The sequence below is a fragment of the Chiroxiphia lanceolata genome, chromosome 6, assembly GCF_009829145.1.
Source record: "Chiroxiphia lanceolata isolate bChiLan1 chromosome 6, bChiLan1.pri, whole genome shotgun sequence".
Classification (NCBI taxonomy): Eukaryota; Metazoa; Chordata; class Aves; order Passeriformes; family Pipridae; genus Chiroxiphia; species Chiroxiphia lanceolata.
The window spans coordinates 41,236,518-41,259,950 of NC_045642.1; the positions used below are offsets into that span (position 1 = coordinate 41,236,518).

At 53.3% G+C, this 23,433-nt stretch overlaps 3 protein-coding genes and 1 long non-coding RNA gene across 8 annotated transcripts in view; 2 read left to right on the plus strand and 2 right to left on the minus strand.

The window, feature by feature from the left end:
- Positions 1-328: 328 nt before the first annotated feature.
- On the minus strand, positions 329-1,746 carry ISCA2 (iron-sulfur cluster assembly 2). Of its 2 annotated transcripts, XR_004357797.1 has the most exons (5): positions 1,658-1,743; positions 1,340-1,505; positions 1,082-1,197; positions 661-891; positions 329-538 (listed from the first exon to the last, which is right to left on the minus strand). XR_004357797.1 is itself a non-coding variant. In XM_032692130.1 (4 exons), exons 1-4 carry the CDS (start codon positions 1,714-1,716, stop codon positions 717-719), a joined length of 516 nt encoding a protein of 171 aa, XP_032548021.1. In that variant the 5' UTR covers positions 1,717-1,746; the 3' UTR covers positions 329-716. The 2 variants fall into 2 exon arrangements, 1 of the variants encoding a protein (XP_032548021.1); XM_032692130.1 differs by having other exon boundaries at positions 329-891; positions 1,658-1,746.
- A 39-nt stretch (positions 1,747-1,785) lies between these two features.
- LOC116788909 lies at positions 1,786-2,718 on the plus strand. Its single transcript, XR_004357798.1, has 2 exons — positions 1,786-2,160; positions 2,282-2,718. It is a non-coding gene; the product is annotated as an uncharacterized LOC116788909 (long non-coding RNA).
- Positions 2,719-5,995: 3,277 nt separating this feature from the next.
- NPC2 (NPC intracellular cholesterol transporter 2) lies at positions 5,996-8,113 on the plus strand. Its single transcript, XM_032690792.1, has 4 exons — positions 5,996-6,143; positions 6,243-6,350; positions 6,549-6,721; positions 7,318-8,113. Exons 1-4 carry the CDS (start codon positions 6,059-6,061, stop codon positions 7,402-7,404), a joined length of 453 nt encoding a protein of 150 aa, XP_032546683.1. The 5' UTR covers positions 5,996-6,058; the 3' UTR covers positions 7,405-8,113.
- A 634-nt stretch (positions 8,114-8,747) lies between these two features.
- LTBP2 (latent transforming growth factor beta binding protein 2) overlaps positions 8,748-23,433 on the minus strand; it is a 71,482-nt gene continuing 56,796 nt past the window's right edge. For 3 of the 4 annotated variants that reach the window (XM_032692317.1, XM_032692314.1, XM_032692313.1), the window contains exons 18-34: positions 23,260-23,379; positions 22,440-22,559; positions 22,111-22,233; positions 19,237-19,359; positions 18,861-18,986; positions 18,641-18,763; positions 18,280-18,411; positions 16,977-17,102; positions 16,106-16,249; positions 15,642-15,833; positions 15,439-15,519; positions 14,795-14,923; positions 14,406-14,546; positions 13,993-14,160; positions 13,201-13,476; positions 12,830-12,979; positions 8,748-9,639 (exon numbers count right to left, since the gene is read on the minus strand). In XM_032692317.1, coding sequence (XP_032548208.1) covers positions 9,473-9,639; positions 12,830-12,979; positions 13,201-13,476; positions 13,993-14,160; positions 14,406-14,546; positions 14,795-14,923; positions 15,439-15,519; positions 15,642-15,833; positions 16,106-16,249; positions 16,977-17,102; positions 18,280-18,411; positions 18,641-18,763; positions 18,861-18,986; positions 19,237-19,359; positions 22,111-22,233; positions 22,440-22,559; positions 23,260-23,379 — 2,441 coding nt within the window. In that variant the 3' untranslated portion in view covers positions 8,748-9,472. Of the gene's footprint in view, positions 9,640-9,762; positions 10,512-12,829; positions 12,980-13,200; positions 13,477-13,992; positions 14,161-14,405; positions 14,547-14,794; positions 14,924-15,438; positions 15,520-15,641; positions 15,834-16,105; positions 16,250-16,976; positions 17,103-18,279; positions 18,412-18,640; positions 18,764-18,860; positions 18,987-19,236; positions 19,360-22,110; positions 22,234-22,439; positions 22,560-23,259; positions 23,380-23,433 lie in introns of those variants that run through there. The other variant, XM_032692315.1, reaches the window with a different exon arrangement.

The following is a 23,433-nucleotide window of genomic DNA, read 5'->3' on the forward strand; positions in this document are numbered from 1 at the left end:
TTGGTTTTTTTAATAAAAAGATAAGCTATTAATTCTTCCTACCTCAATTTTCAGTTTCACTTACTCTGAATAAGTAAAAACCTTCATCCCAGGAACTTGCAGCACAACCACCATAGGTTCTTGGGACCAAGAGAAGTCTGCTCAGCAAGAAAATAGCAAAGTATTTGGAAAAGCCCACTGCGAGCTGTGAGTGGAGAGACAGTAACCTTGGGAGGTATATGTGAGAAAGACTCCAAGTCTCATTCAGCTGAATGACAAGGGATAAGCAACAGCAGCCTGAAAAGAACTCATATTCTACCCACCTGTAAATGCACGAGCAACGCCAATCAATCTCAGAGAACTTTTTTACTAAGAATTTTCAATAAACACATCTGCACACGCACACACACATATATATATTTATAGCCATCTCTTGCAGAGAGAAACAGTTAAATGGTTCCACATTCGGGACAGGGCAGGTGAGTCAGCACCACCTGGCCAGTGGTTCACAAGGTGCTGAAGATGCTCCCGTGTGCGTGCTCATGGTTGCTTCATGTTTCTGAAGGGAAGGCCAACAAGTCTTGGAGACAGGCTCAGTGCAAACATACACACAGCTGCAGTAATGTGTAACAGCTGCGTCACAGAGCGAGATGAGAGGGAGCAGCTGGGAAAAGGACAAACCCTCTGAAGACTGCCAGGAAGTGTCTGAAAACAGTGTCCATCCATAGGAAGTCCAGTCAGAATTTGACAGAGAAGGAAGTCCCACATGAGCAACCCTTCTCTGCCTGGGGGTTGCTCACCACCTGGAAGGAGCTTCGGATCAGCTCCTGGCTGAAGTCCACCATGGAACCTTTCACGAAGGCCAGGCTGTCCACATCCACAACCACACGGGCACCACCTTGTTCAAACACCCTACAAAAAAGCGGCATATTTAACCATTAACTGTGCCAAAGACCTTCCAGAAAAGCACAGCCTGAGCAGTCTCCTTATCTCATAGGCTTCTTCCCTTCAGTGCAAGATCCTACAAAGTCACACATACCTCCACTGCCATTTTTGCAAAGAACAGTAATACCTGATCACCATTACACCCCTTTGTCCTTGCCTGTCATCAGGATTGATAACTGTGTCCAAGGAAAACTTGTACTGGAAGCCAGAGCAGCCACCTCCTTCCACCTGCAGCCTGAGAAACTCTGAGCCTTCTGCAATCTCCAGCAGTCTCTGCAAATAAGTAAAAGGAAAAGGATTAAAAGGCCTACTGAGCAAACTAGTGACACTCAAACGCCTCCCTTGTGCACCCACGGCAGGCCGGGCACTTCGGAAATCCCTCCCAGAGACACCGGAGCCCTCCTGGGGTCCCCACCTTCACGCAGCTTTCGCTGAGGAAGACCTGTCCTTCGCCGGGCTCGCTCTCCGTCGGGCCCGGCTGGGAGAAGGACGACTCCCACCGCAGCGGGCGGACAGCCCGGGCAGGCTCAGGCGAGGGCCTCGGCAGCGCTCGTCCTCGGTACGGCGGAGCGGGGCCCCAGCTGCCTCGGGGAGAAGGGAGGAGAGGGGGAGCCTCAGCGGGGTCCCCGCCACGCCGCCCGGCCCCCGCAGATGCCGCCCCTTGCCGCGCAGCGGAGACACTCGGCATCCCCGGGGGAGGACCCTAGGGCTCGGGTATCCAAGGGAGCGGTACCTCGTCCGGCCGCCCAGCGCCAGCACCCACCACCGCCGCAGCGCCCCCGGCGCCGCCATAATGGACCAGCCCCGCCCCGCCGCCACCGCGTCCGCAGAGGCGGAAGTGCCGCCCCGGCGAGCGGCCGCTCCCCAGCGGGCGGGCACCGGGTGCTGTGGGACCGGGGCACCGCCGTCCGTGCGCCGGCACAGCTAGGCCGCTGGGCCCGGAAGCCCCCTGCAGCTTCGCATAAAGGCACGAAGCCGCCTTTCGTCCTTAGAGGTGCTCGCAGAGGGAAGCAAACAGCAGTAAAACAGTGGGGAGCAATAAACAGCGCAGTGCTGCCCGTCATCGCGTGCTTGTGCCGCGATTAGCTGTGAGCTCGTTTATCCTGAGTAGAACCCAGAGAGGGATCAAGGTCCTGCCGCAGGGGAGTTAGGCAAGCAGAAGAGCAAACACGGGGCCAGAGTTGAGAGCTTTTAGGGTTTTCTCCTGATCCCGACTGGTCTGCTCTCCTTTATCAGGTAGGGGCTCAGCTCAGAAATCCCTGTGGAAGCTATTCTTCCTTCGGACGGGTGCTTTTCCCCGGTGCCACGGAAGCGTGCTCAGCCTCAGACCCACACAGTCCCTCTCCTCCCACCGCAGGAAGGGGGGAAGGAGACCCCCACCCCGAGCCTGCCCCGTGGCCTCCCCTACGGCCACCCGGGCACGTTTCCGTCCCGCGGTGGTATAACCTCCCCTTGATGTCTGCCGTGTGACAGTGGCCTGGCCGGTCGATCACAGATACACCTGCGGTTACAAGTCTTTATCGCTTCGTCATGTGCTTCTGGGGGAGGAATCCTGTTCCTCAGCCCCAGCCAGGTCTGTGGAGAGTCATACAGTGACTGTGTGGAAGACTCGTGGAGGAAAACCAGTCATCCCAGCAAGAGGAGGTGATTTACCATCAGGGGACCTCGGGACCCTGTGACAGTTTGCTTTCTCACCATCCTGCTCCAAGAAAGGCAATGCTTTTGAAACCACGTGCCTTTGCTTATTTGTTCCAAACCTGAGCATGTAAATAAAGACTGGTTTGAGCTGTTTAATTTTGTTTGGTCTTGTGTTAGCTCTAATGATGTTAGGATAAAGCCAGGAAGGTATCCCAGCGAGGCAGGTGCCTGCAGTGGTTGATGAATCATTATCAGGTATATTGGACCACCGAATGTTTTAAAAAACCATCTTGGGGTGTTTCTCAGTTATTATCAATGTGGTGTCCCAAAAGCAGACAGCTTTGGAGGAGGGAATCAAAACCTCCTGGGAGAAAAGGCAAGGGATCGTGCCTGCTTTCCATAATGCACTGGCTTCCCTTCTTGCTCCTGCTTGGTGTGTTAGACTGATCCCACTGCACTTCTCCATGGTGTGGCTCTATTCACTGTGAACACCTTTTGGAATGGATGTAGCCCCAAAAACCAGACACTCTAACTTTCTAGCTGCCTTCGTTTTTACCGGAGTTAAGAGGCAGAAGTGTGGCAAGTACCTTCAAGGCACTTTGGGACGTTGCTGAGATGGCTACTGCAGACTGAAGGAATGAGAGAAAGGCCAGCTAGCCTCACTCAGAGTTAATTTAATATAATTAATGATCCATTATGCTGAGGAGTGACTCAGGTGCTGGGGGCAAATTTTTTTGAGCAGCTAGGAGAGGTGGATGTAACTAAGAACAGCTACTCCTTTGCACCTCTTTCTTATCACTGGCCATTTTTTCCTTCAGTCAGCTATGTGGTACAGTGATGGTTTGTTGGGTTTTTTTTCAGAGTTACAGTCTAGTTTTTCTTCTTTCCTGGGCTGTGCTTTTGTTGATCATCTTGTTCCTGACAGATGGACATAATCTGGTTTTAAGTTTGGTTGCGTTTTGCTTTTCTCTTCTGGTCTGTGGCATGTGGGTTTAGGGAGTTCCTTTAGCTATTGTTAAGCGCACTGTATTGAGGAGATTTGTCTGTGAGTTGAATTCTCTAGATATTTTGCTCTTTTCTCCTCTGATATTTAAATCATCTTGTATCTATTTTGGTGAGAAACTGAGCTTGTTTCAGTGCTTCAGAAGCTGGTGATAATAAAACCTCTGGTGTGGTGTTGAGAGTGGATGTGATGCATTTCAATGTGATTCTGACAATCTGTAGCAAAAGGAGCCTGTTCTGGCTGAAAGAACAGCAAAATTGATTAGTCTCTGTATGTGGATTTTCTTGAAAACCTGACTTTTGTATTCACTGCCACTGTAGTCCCTGTAAGCGCAGTGCTGTTAGAGGGATTTGGATTAATCACGTGTAGCTAGCTTCTGAAGTGGAACCTTAGGCTTTTCCTCATGTAATAGAGTTGGTTGGATTACAGAAATGAAGAACTTGAGTATCAGTCTTGTTGGAAAGAATTAGTCTGTTAGCTTTCTTAGCCATTTCTCCTGGTGTTTCTGAACCTAAGCATAAACTCCCTGGGATGTTGGTAATCTGGAAGGAGCCCCATCTGCAAAATAATGAGACCAGCCTAAAACTGAATTGAGTCTTTCTCAAGTATTTTGGTACAATGCTGGGTTTCAAGGGGACCAGGAGGCCCATGCCTTTTATCAGATGTCAAAAGGGTCATGTGCCTAAAAGCAAGGTCTGTTTGGCCTAAAGTGCTTATGCTGCCCTGGGGAATCTAAGCTTTAAGTGCTGTTATTGCAAAACTGACACAATGGTAATGTGTGATATCAGCTAAAAACCTTGGGCAGAAGGTTTCTGCGTCTTTCTTCTCTAAAGGCCTTGGCTGTAGTTTTACAAACTTACACTTATTAGGCTCCAGTTCAGAGGAGGAAGGGGGAAATAGACATGTTAATTTTGATCCTAGATTCAATGGTTTTTAGTTCAAAGCCTTTGAAACACGTGTTGACTTGTATTTATGTGTCACTGCCACTATGCAAAAGCATCTGTGAAGCAAAGATATCTGGTTAGTTGTTTCACAGGAATGCATCCTGATTTAATGCACTGTGGAATTCACACCCAAGCAAATTCCAAGCCCTGCTTATCCTGTGAATGTGTGATGACACTTTATGGTGTTGGTCTGACCTGACTACAGTTCTGTTCCCAGAAGTCAGATAAGCCAGCTTTGTTTACCCTTTGTAAGACTGGAAGGATGCAGAGAAGGAAAGCCTTTCAAAGAGAATGATTTCCAATGTGCAAGGATGGGTCATTTATAAAGTGTGCTAGGTGGACTTAAATACATGGCTTAGTCTCAGCAGGGTCTTTTGAGTTTTTTTGATAGGGTTGCTGTAAGCACCCTGGTCTGCTTGCCTCTGCAAATCAAATGCTTATTCAAAATCTTAAAAAAACATAAAAAAGCCCCACGTTCCTTTCTGAAAGAAGGGATCCCTCTTCTTCTGAAGTACTAAACTGCTCAGCAGATATGCATGAGAGTATGTCCTGCTTGGTCCTACTAACACCTCTTGGGTTTCTGATGTGACACCCTTTGCAGAGAGCCTGAGCAAAGCGTGGGGTGTCACGTCTGAGTCACTTGGTTGTGCAGCTGCAGCTGAGCAGGCAGACACTTCACTGGGACAGAGGTCTGAAGTGGGGACGCTGTGTTAGCTCTGCCACGTTCCTACCAAATCAGCACTCATGTGCCTTTCTCTCTACTATGTTCCTGACATGACCCCAGAAAGGCTAAAACTTGCTACCATGTGAAATTGGTGAAAAGCTTGGCTCAAATGCTTTCTGAAGCATCTTCCTCATCCTCTGGTTTGTCCTGGCATCCACAGCACAAAGCAGAGAGCCTATGGCATTTCACGAGTTTGAGAAACAAGATTCCCAGTGTGTGTGCTCTGTAAAAGGCAGCAGCCACGCCAGGTACTCAGCAGATGTAACTTTTGGCACTCAGGTTACACAGACAACTTTCAACATGCAGAACACGAGGTATGACGTAAGCGACGGACAAGCCTACGGGCTGGTCTACTACAGCAGGGGGTTTATGTTTCTCCCCTTTCAGCAGAAGCAGCAAAAGAGCTTCCCGGCCCATCGCACTGCCTGTACTTGAACCTGTCCTCCGGCTGCTACCTTTGGCACTGACTCCACCAGGATAGCCCAGGAGTGGGGATGTCCAGTGGCAGCGCTGTTGGAGAGGGTGTCTGTCTGTCCAAGGGCTGTTGTTCCAGCACACCACACCCCCACTACCCCCTTCCCCCCCGCTGTCCTGTCACGGCCCTGTACCCTTTTCCCCGGAGCAACCTTGCTCTCCGCCGCGGCGCCAGGGGCGGGCCCAGCCCCAGGACACCCCCGGGATCGCGTGGTGGGTCCCGGCCCGGCCCCGCGGGCGGAGCCGGCCCCAGCTGACCGGCGGGCGGGGCCCCCGCCCTCATGTGACTGCGCCGAGCCGCCGCCGCGCCGCCGCTGCGCCGAGCTCCCAGTTGCTGTCGCCGCCTTCGCTATGGTGCCGTCCCCGCTCGCCCTGCTTCTGGTGCTGGGCGCCGCCGCCACTGCCCTGGCCGAGCCTCTCCGCTTCGTCGACTGTGGTGAGTGGCTCCGGCCCCGCTCGGCCTCGGGGCAGCGGGAGGCGGCAGCGGGGTGTAAGCAGGCGGAGACGGCCCGGTAATCCCGACTTTTCCTTGCAGGTTCCGTAGACGGCAGCATCCAGGAGGTGAACGTGAGCCCTTGCCCCACTCAGCCTTGCCTGCTGCATAAGGGGACATCCTACAGCATCAACGTCACCTTCGCCAGCAGTAAGGATCGTGTCCCCGGCAGGGGTGGGGAGAGGGAGTTAATCGTCTCCGTGTTCCACTGCTTTGAGAGGAGTGGGGAAGGGCGGATGGAGAGGGGTCTGGGTGGGAGGAGGAATGTCCCTTAGTTGTGTTCTTGCAGCCTTTGGGGTATGTGGAGAGGAGGGTGTGAGGTATACACATATTCTCCGTGTTTTGCAGAGATCGAGAGCCAGGGCAGCAAAGCAAGGGTGTACGGCGAGATGCTGCATGTGGACATACCGTTTCCTATTCCTGAGCCCGATGGATGCAAGTCTGGGATCCAGTGCCCCATTCAGAAGGGCCATTCTTACAGCTACCTGAATAAACTCCCTGTGAAGAGCGAGTACCCCAGTGTAAGTACGCAGGCAGCTGGTCAGCTCTCCAGCTACCACCTTTACTGGGGCACCTGCCTTTAAGAGAAGACACCTTGTTCTGTTCTGGTGAGGGAGAGAAGACTCCTTAGACTATGTGGTGTTATTTCTGCTGTGAACATGACTCTAGTTTCAAGGTCCCACTTTGGGACAGACCCAGCAGAGGAAGCAGCTGCTGAGAAGTGGCTTCAGCTGCTCCAGTATCCTCCTGTACTGTGCTTCCCAGCAGAGTCTGCTACATGCAGCTGAACACTCCCAGACTTGGGGTGCTCGGCTCTGGAGTGCAGTTCAGCTGAGATGCTGCAGGCTGTTTCCACTGTTTGCTTTCTCAGGGAGTGGGGATCTGAGTGCAGTGTGTGGAGGTCTTTTGTGTCATGCAACTGAGCCCTCCTCCTCCACTCTAGGAGTCATTGCATGAGCATGGCCTACCTACTGCAAGCAAGGACAATGCCCCAGCTCTGTCCTCTGTGCAGAGCCCCCAGAGCCTCCTTGTTCCACACAAGTGATAACTATTCTCCCTATGCCCTTGCCTTAAGGTTTCCTGAACACCCTCATTTTCCTCTGCTCTTCTCTTTCAGATTAAACTGATCGTGAAGTGGGAGTTGGTGGATGACCAGGACCAGATGTTGTTCTGCTGGAAGATACCAGTGCAGATCACCAGCTGAGGAGCCCTGCCATTAGTAGGGCTTGGGGAGGGGAAAAACACAAACAACACAGGCCAAATTCTTTTTTATAATAAGCATTTCTTACTGCTTACTTCAGAGCTCTGGAGCCTCTGAGCAACCAGCATTGTGTTCCTTGCAAGGTCAGCCATGGGCAGAGCACTCTTACCACGTTTAGGTGACACCCCTGGGGTGTTCTCACAGCAGCTCAAGGGGCAGCAGTGTCTGCTGCAGGAGCAGGAGTGACTGAGCATCATCCTCCAGCTGCTCTGTGGAGGCACTTTTATTTGTTTGACGTGGAGCTGTCTGTCCTCACAAAAGAATTCCTCAGTGGCGAACCTGGCTAGTGTCTGAGCTGCTATCTGGTAACCCTTCAGTGCCTCTTCTAGAATGCCAGTTGCATCCACTCTCCTGTGTTTCTCCTGCTCTGTTTTGATGCCCCTGGGACCTGCATTTGCTATCCATGCAGCTGAAGCAGAGGGAAGGAGTCTTTCTGTGAGCTGGCTGTCTCTTCTGTCCTGGGCCCCTGCTCAAGCCAGCAGGACTGCAGCTGGGAAAACTGTGTTTGTGGATGCAAAGCCAAGTGGCGTTCAATGTCTCTGCAGGGATGATTCTTTCTCTAACCAATGGTTTGCACTACTACTAACTCGGAGCTGCTGCAAGCTCCTGAATCTCTTTTTATAACTTTCCTTTTAATAAAGGCTAGACAGAATCTGCTTGTGTTGTATTCTATGAGTAGAGATGAGCAGGAGGAAAAGGAGACTGGCTGGGCATCTTCTACTTGGGGTTCAGCTGGTTTTATTTCTTAGCTGAAGGCATGGATAGAGGTGGTACATGACTTGAGTGTGGGTGACCTGCAAGCAGCCAAGCATTCCTGCTGCTGGTGTCCAGCTGGCAGTGTCTAGCTGTGCTCCTGCCTTGTTGGTCCTATGCAGGCTTGAAATTGTGCAAAGGCTCCCTGAAGAGGTGGTAGCGTAGAACATAGCCTTGCTTGCTGCAGCATAGCTAAAGTTCTTTCTAGTGAGCTCTGAGGCTGGAAAAACAAATCCCAGACCTGCCTGATGGCTTTTGCTAACTGCAGTAACTGCACATTCTCATGCTGAAACTGCAGCCCCCTCCTGAGAACAAGGCAGGGTATGAGCAGTCACAACTGACGTGCTGTCTGCAGGGTCTGGAGTTGACCCCTGGGGCTGGGGCTTGGCTGGGGATTTGGCCTGGCAAAGGTTTCTGCTCTGGCTCAGGAGCAGGAGGAGGCTATGTGCCAGCTGAGAGGGCTAAGAATTGGCTTACTGGAGTGGGATGGCCCTGCCCTTGGCAGGGGCAAGACAAGCACAGTTCTGACAAGCCCCAGTGTCTTGAGCCACAGGGGCCCAAAATAAATGTTTTATTTAACAACATGAGAGAAGTTTCCAGCAGACTCGGTTAAAAAAAAAAGAATCACCAACAACTTTACAGAAAGGAAGGTGGACCTGCTCCTCTTCCCCCTGCCCAGCCAGCATGGGGCACAAAGGCAATGTGTAGGGCTAAGGGCTGCATGGAGAGCTGGCCCTGAGGCCCTCTAGACCTCTCCCCCATGCCCCAAAGTTAGGCAGCAGCTCTAGAAAGCTGGGGTGCCCCCCCCCCCCGCCCTTAAAGCCCTGGCCTGGGGGCTAGGCGCTTCACAAGTGGTGGGGCCAGCACCCGCAGTGTGGGTGAGGCTTGTCACTAGGTCAGTGCAGCAGTGGCAGGGAGATGAACCCCCTTTCTTGGCAGGGTGAGGGGGAGAGGTTGGTGCTGTGTGGCACAGGAAGGCATCCTGTGAGCCTCCATGGCACAGGGCAATGTGACAGGTGCTGGGGTCTGGGGTGGGCTCTGCTGCAGGAATTGCAGGGGCTGGCAGGGCAAAGGGGGGTGCAGAGGCTGGGAGCTCAGCCCTGACAAGTAGAGAGAGGTGTCGGGGAGGTTGTGCACTTCAGAGGGGAAAGAATGAAGAGCCTTGAAGCACCTGCAGCCCGGGGGGGCCTTTCTCTGTGCTCCCAGGTCCTGGAGCCACACGCAGAAGGGGAGCACCCTCACCCCCGCTCTCCTAGAGCTACGCGGCTGCTGGGTTCTGGGCTGTCTGGGGCACGCAGTGGTGTGACCGGGCCAGGGCCACGTAGCCTGGCAAGCATTGGCAGCGGTAGGAGCCCTCTGTGTTCTTGCAGGTGCCACCTCGGCACAGGGGCTCAGGGCTGCCCACCTCCTCACACTCGTTGATGTCTGCAAGGAGAAGCAGTTGGTGGCAGTGAGCAGTCCCAGGCCACAGCCACATCTTGTACTCCTGCCATCCCCCCCAGCCCTCCCACACAGGTTCCCCACCCCCCCCTCCAGTACCTCCAGGATGTCCCCTGTGACCCCACCAGCCTCCCATACCCTCAGCATATCCACAGAGCACCTTCAGTCTCCAAGGGTGACATCCCCAGCATTTGGCATCCTCCAGCACAGGAGTGAACTGTGCCCCATGCACGCTAGATAAGAGCCCCACCATGCTCTGCAGCTAGTGACACCCCCAGGTTAGCAGCTTCCTGCTGATAAGTTGTGATAGCCTATGATCTTGGAGAAAGCCTTGGAAAATGCCCTTTCCCGATCCAACAAGGTTGAGCAGGCAAATGATGGTGGCCCTGAGAGGCCAATTATCATCTCCAGGACCAGAACACAGAGGGACTACGTGCTGCACAAACAGTGGCTTGTTTTATTAACCTGCAAACTGTGCCAAAGGGCTCACTTGGCCACCAGGCTACGGTGTGCATGTGAGCCCTACAGCAGCTGCTCCACTGTGACAGGTCTGCTCTGCTAAATGCACTTACCTGGACACCCTGCCTGAGATACACCAACTTGTGATGGGGCAACCAGCTGGAACAGAGCACCCCTGTACACCCCAGAGCCCTTGTTTGCACTCACAGGACCTCCAGAGCCCAAATCCTCACCTACCAACGCAGGTCCAACCCCTCTGAACCACAAAGTCCAGTCTCAGCCCCCCAGAGATCATCAGGGAGTGGGGAGCAGTTGATGGGTTCAGCCGGCCAAGCAAGGGAGAGAGAGTAACCAGCAGTAACCAATGGACCCCAGGAGGACTGAAGAGCTCTGCCACCCTAGGGACCCAGAGAGAAGTTTTAGAGACCATGTCTCACCTAGCATAGGTGGAGAGGGCCATCTGGCAAAGAAAGAGAAGTGCAACCCCAGGGAGGGATGCTAGAAGCAGAATTTTCAGGGAGGTGAGAGGAAGAACAGCAGCCATGGGAGGAAGAAGGAGAGGGGAAACATGACAAGAGAGAGCTTGAGGAACAAGGCAGTCTTCATATGCAGCCAAAGCAATGGTTAAAAAGGCACTGTGGACTTGCACTAAATCTCAGGACCAGAACATTGCCATGAACAGAATGGGCTTGCTTGGTAGCCCAAGGAGGAGATGTTAGGCAGCACATCAAAGGAGATGTGCTCTGCAGCCCAGTAAGCAGGGGGAAGTAAAAGCTGGAAGAGCAAGCAGGCTGGTCTGGCCACCAAATCAAGAGGAGAAGTAAAACGACACTTTAGCCCAGAGCCACCCAGAAGCCAGAAGCAACAGAGTAGTGCTAGCAGGCTGCACCAAGTCCTGGAGTTTGCCCACTCAGACAGGAGTGGGGCATGCAGCCCACCTCGCGGGGCCAGGGTAAGCTGCCCCTATAGGGAAACAAGAGGGGACGCACTGCAGCAGCTGCAGGCAGCAAGGTAAAAACACAGCGATGACTAAGAACCGAGTAGCAGAACTGAAGGGAAAAAAAACCAGTCTCCAGAGTAAAATGAGGGCTAGTTAGTCCAGGGTATGAAAAGCAACATGCAAAGGCTCCATAAATACATTAGCAGGAAACAATGGTGAATGTCGGTCTAGTCCTTATCAACAGGGGAAACAAAAGCCAGCCGAGCTGGCTGGAGCAGCTAACACAGCCTTTGTTCCAGCCATCATAAAAACACTCATGGTGACCAGACAGGGCACAGACCACATTTGAAGTGTTTAAACAAGAGTGCAGGAGCACAAGGAGGGAAAGGCCACATTGCGATGAAGAGGTTTGACACTCAGATAGATAAAACAGTTATATCCATATTGGTAAAGGCTTTCTGCAACACAAGTTCATATGCTTAATGCTCCTGCAGTCCTTGCAGAATTGACAGGAGCATAAAGGAGGTCTTGAGAAGCAAGGAAGGATAAATCTTGTAACTATCTTCAATAACAGAGAAGGGAGAATCCAGAATTACAGTCTGCTCACCCCCACTCCCCTAAGCAGTTCAGTTTTTTTAGTGACTAGGTTATAACCCTCCAAAGGATAACAGGGTCATTAAACAGCTGGTGCAGATCAGTTAAGGCCTGATTATGTTAAGCCAATCTGGTTTCCTTGCCTGACCTGATAACTGGCCTGTCAGATAAGGGAGAAGTAGTGGATATGATGTGCCTTGGCCATGGTGAAGATTTCAACACACTCTCACATGACACACTCAAACAGACTGAGAAAATATCATCTAGATTAAACTGTGGCAATTGCACAATGAGCTACATAGCTGCACTCCAAACAATTAGAAATACCTGGCTGTTACATTAAAAGCCTTTTAAAGCACAGCCTGCAGGGGTCTGTCCTGACTCCCACTCCATTCAAATGTTGTCATTAAGGTAGATGAAGGAAGAATCCCCATGCTTATAAAATATATGTGTGTGATGCCAGGCTGCAAGCACTTTGCAGGGTTCAGATTCAGTCTGATGAAGGAGAGAGGCAGTCCAAATTCAACCAAACAAAATTCACTGACGGCAAATGCAAAGCACTGTGGCCAAGGAGAAGGAAACAGTACCAAATGCATAAGAGGGAGTAACAGCTCAGGCAGCCATTCTGCCCAGCTGTGTTAGGAGTGGCAGAGATGATGGGTTCTATATGAAGAAGCTGCACCATTGTTTTGTGCAGTAGGGATGTTGGGAGTTGGAGTAAGTGCCATGCCTAAGGTAAAAGAGAGTCTTCATCTGCTCTGTTGAGGATCTGAGGCCTCAGCTGGCTTAGGGAGTTGCAGTGTGAAAAGGATGGAGACATGACATAAGAATGTAGAGGAAATGCAGAGAGAAGTTTTAGAGACCGTGTCTTATACTGCAGGGTGGAAAGTGAGGCATTTCACCAGGGCAGTAGTGAATGCAGAGGACATTATTCACACTAACAGTGGCTGGTGATGTACAAGAGTGTTATGAGAAGACGGAGCCATCAGCTGCTCCCGATGATGCCCAGAGGTGCCCCGATCTAGCTGCCAGCAGAAAGTGGCCGGAAGAACCTCCAGAAGAGTCCTCCCGAGCTGTATGGGAAGGAATCCCCAGGAGAGCGGGACAGCTCCGGCAGCTGTCCCGGCTGGCACCGCCAGGGAGCAGCCGCGGCCAGGGGACGCGGGGCCCGGTCGCACTCACCCACGCAGGCCATGCGGGTCATGTCGAGCTGGAAGCCGTCGAAGCAGTCGCAGGTGTATCCTTCCCGGACGCGCACGCAGCGCCCGTTCTCGCAGCCGTTGAGGATCCCACACTCCTCTGCCTGTAGCCCCTCGAAGCCCTCGTAGAGGCCTGGAGAGGGGAAAGGTGGTGTCAGGCAGGGTGACCCTCCACCCAGCCACAGAGGGGACATGGAGCAAGACAGTGCTGGTGGTGCCAGGACTGACTCAGAACAGCCAGGAACAAAGCTTGCTCCAAGCCTGGAGCAGCCTGGCCAGGGTGGGAACTGCCAGGCAGTCCCCATGGACACAGGCTGGGTGGGAAGGCACTTCTCTGTGTCTCCCGGTACTCACCAGTTTGGCTGGGCAGGTAGCGAGGTGGGGACCACACTGGGCCATGGTGGAGAGGGCTGCCATGAAACTCACTGTTGGGTTCCCTCCGAGGGAATCCAGCATCAGGGTTTCCATACTCTGACTCCAGGTAGTTGTAGTAGGGGCCCATATCAGGGCTGGGAAGGCCATAGTGGGGGTCTTCCAAGCCTGGTCCATACTCATACCTAGGTCTTTCTCGCGGCTCAGCCCTTCTCTCACTGTCTTCACTGGCCCCATTACACAGGAAAGCAAAATCAGCTGCAAGTGGTGAGACAAAAGAAATGGTCAGTACAGCCTGGCTCAAGAGAGGTAGGTCTGCTATGGCCACTTTGCATCCATACTGGGTCAGCCGAGCCAGGCCTGCATTCAGTGCCCTCCAAAACTGCAGTTCTGTAGTTCATTGATGGGATCCCATCTTCAAGAAAACCACCTCCTGTCTGGGCCAGCAGCTTGAGCAGCAAGAACCCCAGTTCCCAGTATGCTCCCATCTCAGGCTGCCACTACCTCACCTCTCCTAACCTATGCAGGAGCAGTGGGATGCACAGAGGAACTCTCCTCTCCAATACCTTGGACTCATTGCAAACCAGTTTCAAGTACCTCCTACTCACTGGTGCAGCTCAGCCCTGGAGAAGTTGGGGGGGGTATCTATTCCTTGGGCTGGTTTTAGCAATGCAGAAAAGAGCCTTATGCGGCAGACCTGCACAACATGACCAGTTGCAGCCCAGCCCATTCCCACCTCTGCTGGGAGATGCTTGCCCATGCCGCCCTGCTCACCGGAGGACCTGTGCGGACAAAGTGCACAGTTCTGGCCCCAGGCTTCGCCCAGCCGGCAGCAGCACTCAGTGTACGTGGTCTGCTCGCCACGCAGCAGGTCTTGGCAGATGTAGTCAGCAACGGTCTGCCAGCAGACATCCAGGTGGATTTCATACTCCTCCAAGGCATCTGTGAGTGACACACACAAAGGATGCCATCAAAATCATCCAGAAGAGTACCTGCCCATCTTGTCCCAAGAGGGATGACCACGTGCCCCAGCTCCTACCCCCTCCCTGCCCTGACTGGATACTGTGCTGCTGCTGGCACATCCCTGCCAGACATCAAGTTCCCACCCACTGGTCCTTCTTGGTGGACCCACCCATGGGGCGGGATGTGTGGGGCAAAGGTGTGCTGCAGTGGGAGATCAGGCTCACCTGCCCTGCTGGAGAAATTCACACACCGGTTGCCAGTGGCATCTAGCACAAGAGGGAGGCTGCAGAAGCAGTGGTAGGAGCCTTCCGTGTTCAGACATTCACCATTGATGCAGTACACTTCGTTCTGACACTCATCCTGGTCTGCCCACACACAAGGACAGAGCAATGTTTCAGTCTGGCAGACATGAGCAATGTGACCCTTTCCTTGCCCAAACAGAGACCTCGGGGGCTCCCACCACCTCCAGTCTTGTTCCCCAGGAGGGTCCCAGGAAGCCTGTTACTTAGACCTGGCCCTGTACCGTGGGCAGCAGGGACAAGTCTGGGTGCAGCAGCATGGCTGTCCCTCCATGGACAGTGTGGTGCCCACTGCTCTTTGAGGGCCATCTTACCAACACACTCAAGTCTGCTGGAGTCGTAGAAGTAGCCTGTACGGCAGAAGCACTTGTAGCCTGGCACTGTGTTCAAACACTGTCCGTTGCGGCAGAACTCGGAGCCAAATATCTCACATTCGTCCATGTCTGAGACAGGGATGGAGGGAGGGAAAGAGTGTCTCAGGGAGCACAGCCATGGAAGCAGGTGGGTTGGGTGCTGTACCTGCAGAAAGCCAGCACGGCACCTTGGCCTGGATCACTGACAGGTCCCCAAATGAAGCCCCCACCTCTCCCACTGGAAAGTCAAGAACGCAACGCCTCTGGAATTGAAGTGTCAAAGACTGAGCTAGCTGGCCACTGGGAGATCTGATCAGTAACTGGAAGGGTTGTGTCTTAATGATCCCCATCCCTGGTTCATAATGGGCATGGGAGATCTGCACCAAGAAAGAATCACTGCCAGCAGCGAGGCAGGACTGGAGGGAGGGGCACTTCCACCTTGGCAATCTAGGATTTCTCTGGATGGAGGAAAGCAGCAGCAGGATGTTAGCATCCACCACCACAGGCCCAGGGAGATAGTTCTGTCAATGCATCTCCATGCAAGGCTTTTTCACAGTGCCCTCCCTCCTCCCCCTTGAAGAAACGAAAGAAAATGCTGCTAGTACCTGTGAAAGAGATTTTTCCTGAGAGCAAATCTTCCTGGGGAATATAGCCCTTCCCAAGAGGGCAGATCTCTTGGTACTCCACTGACCAGGAAGCAGATGCCAAAGGGAGATGGAAAGCAAAGAAACAGCTCATTAGTGCAACAAAGGTGGAACTGGCAGGCAGAGCACTGGCTGTGCCTACTGTGGTGGGGCCACAGTCCTACCTGTGCCTAGAATGGGGCAGGGGTAAGTCTCACAGTTGTCACCCCAGGCTGCCCCCACAGTACAGCAGCACTCCTCCTTGGTGATGTTCTTGGCCAGGACGCTGTCACACAGGCGAACGTCACTGATGTGGTAGTAACACTGCTTGCGCTCTGCGCTGTCAGAGAGGTGGGCTGCGTGTGTGTCGGAGCCCTCTAGAAGACAGCAGAACAAGGATGGGATGGGGTCCTTGGCATCCCAAGACAGCATCCCACACCTAGACGGTCCCAGAGTACATCCACCACTGGCAGTGTGGCCTTCCCAGGTCTGCACTTCCAAGCTCCTCAGCTCTCCCCAGACAAAAGTGTGCCCATGTCTGTAGGCTTGTACAGCCCCGTCAGTCCATCAGCTTTATGTCACCCCAGCCAGAGCTACCACACTCCTGCTCTAGCTGTCACCCATACTTCTGTCCTAGTTGCCTACTCACCCATGGCAATTCGGGGCTGGCACTGCCCTGCCTCTGTGTTGTACTCCTCGTGGTCACTGGGGCAGAGGCACAAGAAGGATCCCTCCACATTCTCACAAAGTGCAGTTCCACACACGGCAACCATCAGTTCACACTCATTTACATCTGCAAAGCAAGGGGCAGCAGTGGGCAGTGGGAGCCCTGCCTGGGCATGGTCTGCAGCATGAGATCACCCTTCAGTAGACAGATGGAAGCTACTAGGGATGAGCTCAGAACTGTGCTCAAATTGTGGCTCAACACAAGCCTGACAAGAGCTTCATGCTCTGAACTCCAGCCTGCTGGATCACAGGATCATCTAAGTTTGAAGGGACCACTGGAGGCCTCTAGTCCAACCTCCAGCTCAAAGCAGGGCCAGTTATGGAATCCCACCAGGCTACTCAGAGCTTTGTCTTGTTGGGTCTTTAAAACCTCCACGGATGGCAACCGCATAGCCATTGTAGACATCTGTTCCACTGCCTGTCTGTCTTCATGGTGAAAATATTTTTCCTTATAATACACCCTGCCTGTTCTCTACAGGCACCCATCAAAGTACCTCTCTAGCACCTTTAGTGCCTCTATCCCCCAAGGACCTCCCTTCCACCTGGACAGAAAAGGTTCACCCCACGTTCACTGGGAACCACTTGCTTTTTCAGAGCTGTGCTCCTTTGCAATCACAAAGATCTGCTGGGAGGGGGTTTGACTCCATAAGCTGTCCTGTCCACGTGTGCGATTCTCCAAGTGTGAATGCAGTCCCCATCTGAGGTCCGGGAGCCATCACACAGCAGGGACAATAGCCTGGCATCTACTGATGGCTCTGCTTCACTGACTGGCAGAGTGACCCTGGTAGACTCACCAATGCAGTAGTGCCCAGAGGGTGAGCTCTCATAGCCACGGTCACAGAGGCAGCGGAAGGAGCCATCTGAGTTCTCGCAGAAGCCGTGGCTCCCACACAGCGTCTCGTTGGCGCACTCGTCAATGTCTGCAGTGGAGTGGAGAGCAGGAATTGCCCCAGACCCCACCTCTCCCAGTGGACATCCCTACCCAGGCCCTTCTGCTCTGACCCCAAGATCTGGGGCCAGGGCAGGCATTCCCATGACGTGAGGGACTGGGTCTGACTGCCCAACTCACTCACTATGCTATGAGTTGCTATGAGTGTGTGTGTTAAAGAGAAGCTTCCTGCAACATAAAGAGCTGCAAAGAGGCCATGTGAACAGAGCAACAAGAGCAGAGTGGAAATGGGAAATGGATGGGAAACATGGGAGGTGGCTGGCAGGGGTGACTGAAGGCAGCACAGTTTCCTGCAGAGGTATGAAGGGACACAGAGCCTTCAGGCTCACATTGGCAGGAGATGCAAGCATGCAACTGGTGTGAGGTAAGTGCAGACAGATGAAGGATGAAACCCTCCTGTCCCATTCTTCTTGACCTGGTCCTTCTTCAACTGCTGTAGTGCCAGGGAGTGCGGTGGGACAACCACAACTGGGTTCTCTGCCTAGAGAGGACAGGTTTACAGCCCTGCTGTCTGCACCCTGCTCCCTTTCAACTGCTGCACAGAAGAGTTTTCCTTGGAGCAGCCAGAGCAGCTACATGCCTACAGCCCACTGCTCCCAAGCCCAGGAGCAGCTCCACATGCTATGTCTGAGTTTTGGAGCAGCCCAGAGCCCAGTGGTTGGCAGCAGCTCCTCCTTGCTGCAGCCTTCCCTGAGCTAGGGGGAGCCTCAAAAAGTGCAGAAATCCCTTTGCTCTTTCCTCTATGCTGGAGCCTGGGCTCCAAAGCCAGACTCCCAGCTTAGCGCACAGTGGCACCAGCAGCCCTTCTGCTCACCCAGGCCTGCCAGGCAGGTGACTGGAACTGACCCCAGCAAGCACAGCTTACAGGGAGCTGCAGTTCAGCCCCAAGCTTGGAATGGCTGTAACCTGCCCAGGACTCTCCCTGAGCGGAAAGCAGCACAATGAGGTGTCTGTTCCAGATGCCAGGAAGAGAGAAGTCTAGACGCAAGCAGGCAGTGCAGCCAAAAAACAAGCTCTCAGCATTATCTGCCTCTCCACCAGCCACACATTTCCTCCTCCTCCTCCTCCCTCACGCCTCTGGCAGAAATGTCCCACAGCCATCCTGTTCCTGCCAGGGGGAGGGAAGGGACTCCCAAGGCTGTACTCACCAATGCAGTCACCCAAGGGGGTCCAGTGGAAGCCAGGCTGGCAGCCCATGATACAATGGTAGGAGCCCAGGCTGTTCTGGCACCGCCATGTGCCGCAGATGGCATCCCCATATTCTTTACACTCATCCACGTCTGCAGGGAGGAGAGCAAGGGGATGAGGATGGTCAGATGGGGACCCTGCTTGCTCACTGAAGCATCTGAGTTAATTTCAGTTGGCCAGAAGCCCTGAGCCATTACTAGTCCTCCTTACAAGTCACCAGCAAGTCTAGGTGCTGGGAGCAGAACTGCCCTCTCCCCTGCACTGGCTGCATCCATCCCCTCAAATTCCAGGGAGCTAATCTCCCCAACGATGAGCTCTCACCCACGCAGTCATCAGTCTCCTGCGAGTGTTTGAATCCATTTTCACACAGACACCTGTAGGAGCCTTCTGTGTTCAGACACTGGCCTTGTGAGCACCGGGACTTGTCTGCACATTCATCCACATCTGTGAAATCAGGACAAAAACATCAACCTGGATCTCACAGCAGGGGAGGGAGCAGAGGGCAGGACCTAAGGTATGTCTCTGCCACCCTCCAGCTCACCTTGGCAGCTGACTCCGCCAGCCACATTTGAGAAACCAGGAGCACAAATGCAGAAGTAGGATCCATGACTGTTGAGACACTCGCCATTGGGGCTGCAGATCTCACTGTTTAGGCACTCGTTCACATCTGCAGAGAGAACAGAGTCAGGGCCACGCATCCAGCCCTGGGGGACATCCTTCACCTGGTTTTCCCACCATGGAGACAGAGATCTTCTCTGTCCATGGTGATCCTGAATTTGACTACAAGTTTATGGATGTGCCATGCATGGTGGCATCACCTGCACTGGCACTGGCATCCCCCCTGCTGAGAAAAAAGGGGGATCCACAGGGAGGCTGTAGGTACTGCACCCAGAGGGCTGCACGGATGGGATTCATACCTTCACACACAGTGCCATTGATGAGCTCAAAGCCAGCCTGGCAGTGGCACTTGTAGGAGCCCGGAGTGTTCCTGCATTCTCCCCCCACGCACTGAACAGCAGGGTCCTCACACTCATCCATATCTGCCAAGTAGAAGGGCACAGAACAGAGTGAGGCCCCAGCTCTAGCCACGACTGGGGAAGATCCTCACCCAGAGAAGCCATCACCCAGCTGTTGGCCTGCAAGGTGGGCTTGAGCTGCCCTCTCAGACCACCCCATTACAGTGAGAAGAAGGTGGACTTCCCTGTTACCAAGGTGTGAGGAGTCAGCCCAGACTCTTCACTCCTTTCCACCAGAGGGATCAGGATAAACATTATTCCAGCACCAAGTCAGTGGTGCCCAGTGACAGGACCAGAGGCAAGGGGCGCAAACTGAAATACAGGAGGTCCTGTGTGAACATCAGGAAACACTCTTTTACTGTGACAGTGACTGAGCACTGGCATAGGTTGCCCATGGAGTCTCCCTCCTTGGAGATAATTCAAAAGCCGTCTGGACATGGTCCTGGGCAGCCAGCTCTTGGTGGCCCTGCTTGAGCAGGGGGTTGGATAAGATGACATCCAGAGGTCCCATCCAACCTTGGACATTCTGTGATTCTGTGAGCACAGAGATACTGCTAACTCCAGTGTCTGTCTCCAGCAGAGCTCTGCACTGGGTACCACACCACCAAGAGGCCAGTTGAGAGCCACAGTTGCTGACAAAGCCTCTCTGCACAAGAGCAAACATCAGCAAATTAACACAGCACCAGCCTTACTTTCTGAGGCTCCGCTTTCCCACCTGCCAGACTTGCCTACAACATCTTTCTCATGGCAGAGCTGTCCAGGGGCCTACAACAGCTCTTACCCAGCTGCCGAGCTCCCCACAAACCCTCTCCCACCCAACTCCCCCAGGCCTTGGCCAGAGCTTGCTGGCATTCTGAGGATTTTGCTCACAGCAGAGGAGGAAGGGGTACCTTCCCTTCCTCATGTGAGGTGCCAGCAGACTGCTGCTGCCTGGGGCCCATGAGGCAGGGGCAAGCATTGGAAAACACTGGTAGTCAGAAGGATGGGCTGGTGTGCAGGCACCAAAAGACACACTGGTGGAGGGAGTCCTGCTCTACACTTACTCCCCTGACAGGAGCTAAAGCAGCTCCTGGGGGCAGGGAGGGACCTTTTCCCCTTTGCAGAGCACTAAGCATGCCACAAGCATGAATGAGCATTGCTCCCTACCACTTCAGGGCAGGATTCCCAGCTTTTCAGTCTCAAAGGGTTGAAAGTAGAAATATTATTGAATTCTTCTGGAGAGGAACCAAAACCTAGTTTATTTACCAAAAAAATATTACAAAACCCTTATCATTTTTCAAATGTGAAACCTAAATCCACAGACAAGGCTACCAGCCAAGGCAGGGAAGAACATGCCATCCTGCCATCAGGTCAGTATGACCTAAACAGTATCAAACCCTGATAAGGCGCCCTCATGAAACAGCTGGGGCAAGGTGGCTGAGATGGGGCGGCTCATGTGGAGTCTTGGGAAAAGGGAAGGGCAGATGTAAGACATCAAACAATGCTTCTTCCATCGCACCCAAAAATCAATTGGAAAATAAGTTCATATAACACTGGCTTTCTAAGACACCAAAACAGAGAAGAATAATGGGAGTAAAACATCCTTCTCCTCCCCCACTGGAGGCCCACATGCAGGGGGATCCTTCTGAGAGTCACATTGAAGGCAAGATCTTCAATTTGCCAGCTACGTGCAGGCTGCAGAGCTCTGCAGTGCTCTAGAGAGAAATTCTCAGCATGTGGCCAATCTTTAAACAAATACTTTTGCCAGCTCTGCCCTCTCCCTTCCCTTGCTCAATTCAAACCATCTCAAGCCCAGGACAACCCCTAAGGGCAGCCACCGGGGAGGGAATTTCCCTGCCTATACTGGGGCAGTCAGGCTGAAAGGCAGGGACTGCAGCACTCTCATGTCTCAGCACTGCAACCAACACAAATCGATGCTGGTGTTAACTCTCTGCCAGCATACCTTGATCAGGCAGAGCCCTTGATCTAAGCTTTCCTTTTTAAATATGTCCAAGTTACATTAGGGGGTGGGTAAAAATTATGAAACCTGGCTGCCACAGTCTATCCGTGGGCTGTGGATCCAAGGTTTCTCCTTCTGTTGAGGACCTACATTTGAGGTTCATGCTCCCAGGCATACAGTTAAACTGAACCACACACAACTCTCTGCCAATGTTTCCAGGCCTCCTGTACTCCTCTGGCCTTTGTCAGCACCTCCTAGATCATCAATAGTCCAGGAGTCTTATCAATGAATCCTTCCCCCCATCCCTTTCCTGTGTGAGGAAAATCACCTTCCTGCTGCTCCAGGTGATGTCTGCTTGCACCCCTCCACGTTCTCTGGTGAACAGGAAGCTAAAGAGCTGGAAAAGGATCCTGAAGCCTGAAGTCCTCTTGCCCCCCCAGTAAACCAGCTACGGTAATGTCTCTCCCCTCATTCCCTCCAGCACCTGCCTGCCCTTCTGTCCTGGGAAAGGGATACCTTCACACATGCTGCCATCTCTAGAGACAGCATAGCCGGTGTCACAAGCCATGCAGGAGTAGGAGCCCTTAGTGTTGAGGCAGAGTCCAGAGGGACAGGCAGCCTGGGCTGTGCACTCATCTATGTCTGCATAAGCACATGAGGGAGAGTGAGATGAGTAGAAAAGATGCAGAGCAACCATGACCAGGGGCACATGTGTTGGGGTAACCAGCCAGCATGGTGGCCAGGATTCAGGCAGAGCCAAGTGCTCAGGAAGAGTCTAGGGAAATCTCTGGACTGTGTGACACTTCAGAGTGTCTGAACTCATGGCTCCCTGGTACCTTGGCAGCTTTTCCCATCAGGTGCCACCTTGTAGCCCCGGTAGCAGGAACAGCGGAAGGAGCCATCCAGGTTGACACACTGTCCATGAGTACAAGTCCCCTCCACAAGACACTCGTCCATATCTGTGTGACACAGCAGAAGACAACATGGTACGGGAGGGTGCTTGCATTCCCTGTCAAGCAAGCCATGGGGACATGATGCCTGGCCACGCAGGCTGGCCTCCTGCAGGAGAAGGGTGCTGCCTGTGCATCTGCTCCTTTAGAGGCTTGCAGGAAGCACTGCTGTGGGGGGGCAAGGATGCTTCCCAGAGGCAGCCCAAGTTTCTTACCAATACATCTCCCGTTCCTGGGCTGGTAGCCATCCCCACAGCTGATACACTTGTAGGATCCCAGAGTATTGACACATCTCGCACTGGGGCAAGAGCTGTGATCCGCACATTCATTGACATCTGCCAAGAAACATACTCCTCTCAGGCTCCCAAAGATAAACAGTGCAGCGTTCTCCAATGTATCCTCTCCAGCTGGATCCCCAGACTTCCCCTCCAGGGCACAGTGATGCCCAGTAGGAGCAGAGATGAGTTTGCTGGGGCTTAGGCAACACTTTCTATGGCCCCACTTATCACTCAGGATCCTACGCCCATGCCTGAGGGCTGACATAAGCCAGCAGCACAACTCACTGCCGAAGGATGTTGTCAAGGCAAGGAATATGCATGGGCAGAGAAAGGGATCAGAGAACATCTGTGCAGGGCTGTTTCATCACAGCCTTTCATAACTATGATTAGGATGCAACCTCCAACTCAGGAAGTCCTTAAGGCAAGTGCTTTCTGGAGGCCGTTCAGGGGGGAGGGAGGGGGGGAGCAGCAATCTGTGCATGCCCTGTTTCCTGTACTGCCTCCTGAAATAGCCTCCCACTCTATGATGGAGATGAGCTATTAAAAAAGGGGAATCTTTGATCAGGCACATCCCTCTACCCAGGAGAGCCTGTTCCTCCTGCAGTCAGAGAGGACAGGCAGCCCTTGGGGAGTTGGCAGACCAACATGGGGGTGTCCTACCTCCCTTCCAGGAGGAGGCACCGAGTGATGAGGAAATGAGGTGTTCATGCAGAAGGTGGGTTGGAGGGGCAGGGGAACAGGGGGCAGCAAGCTTCACCTTCACACTGTCCTCTGGGGCTCATGGCAAAGCCCTCCTTGCACTGGCAGTGGTAGGAACCAGGAGTGTTGATGCATCTCTGTCCTCGGCAGATAGAAGGCTGCTCACATTCATCTCGGTCTGGCAACAGACAGGGAGACAGTCCTGAGTCTTCCCCCTCCAACCTCAGGAAGG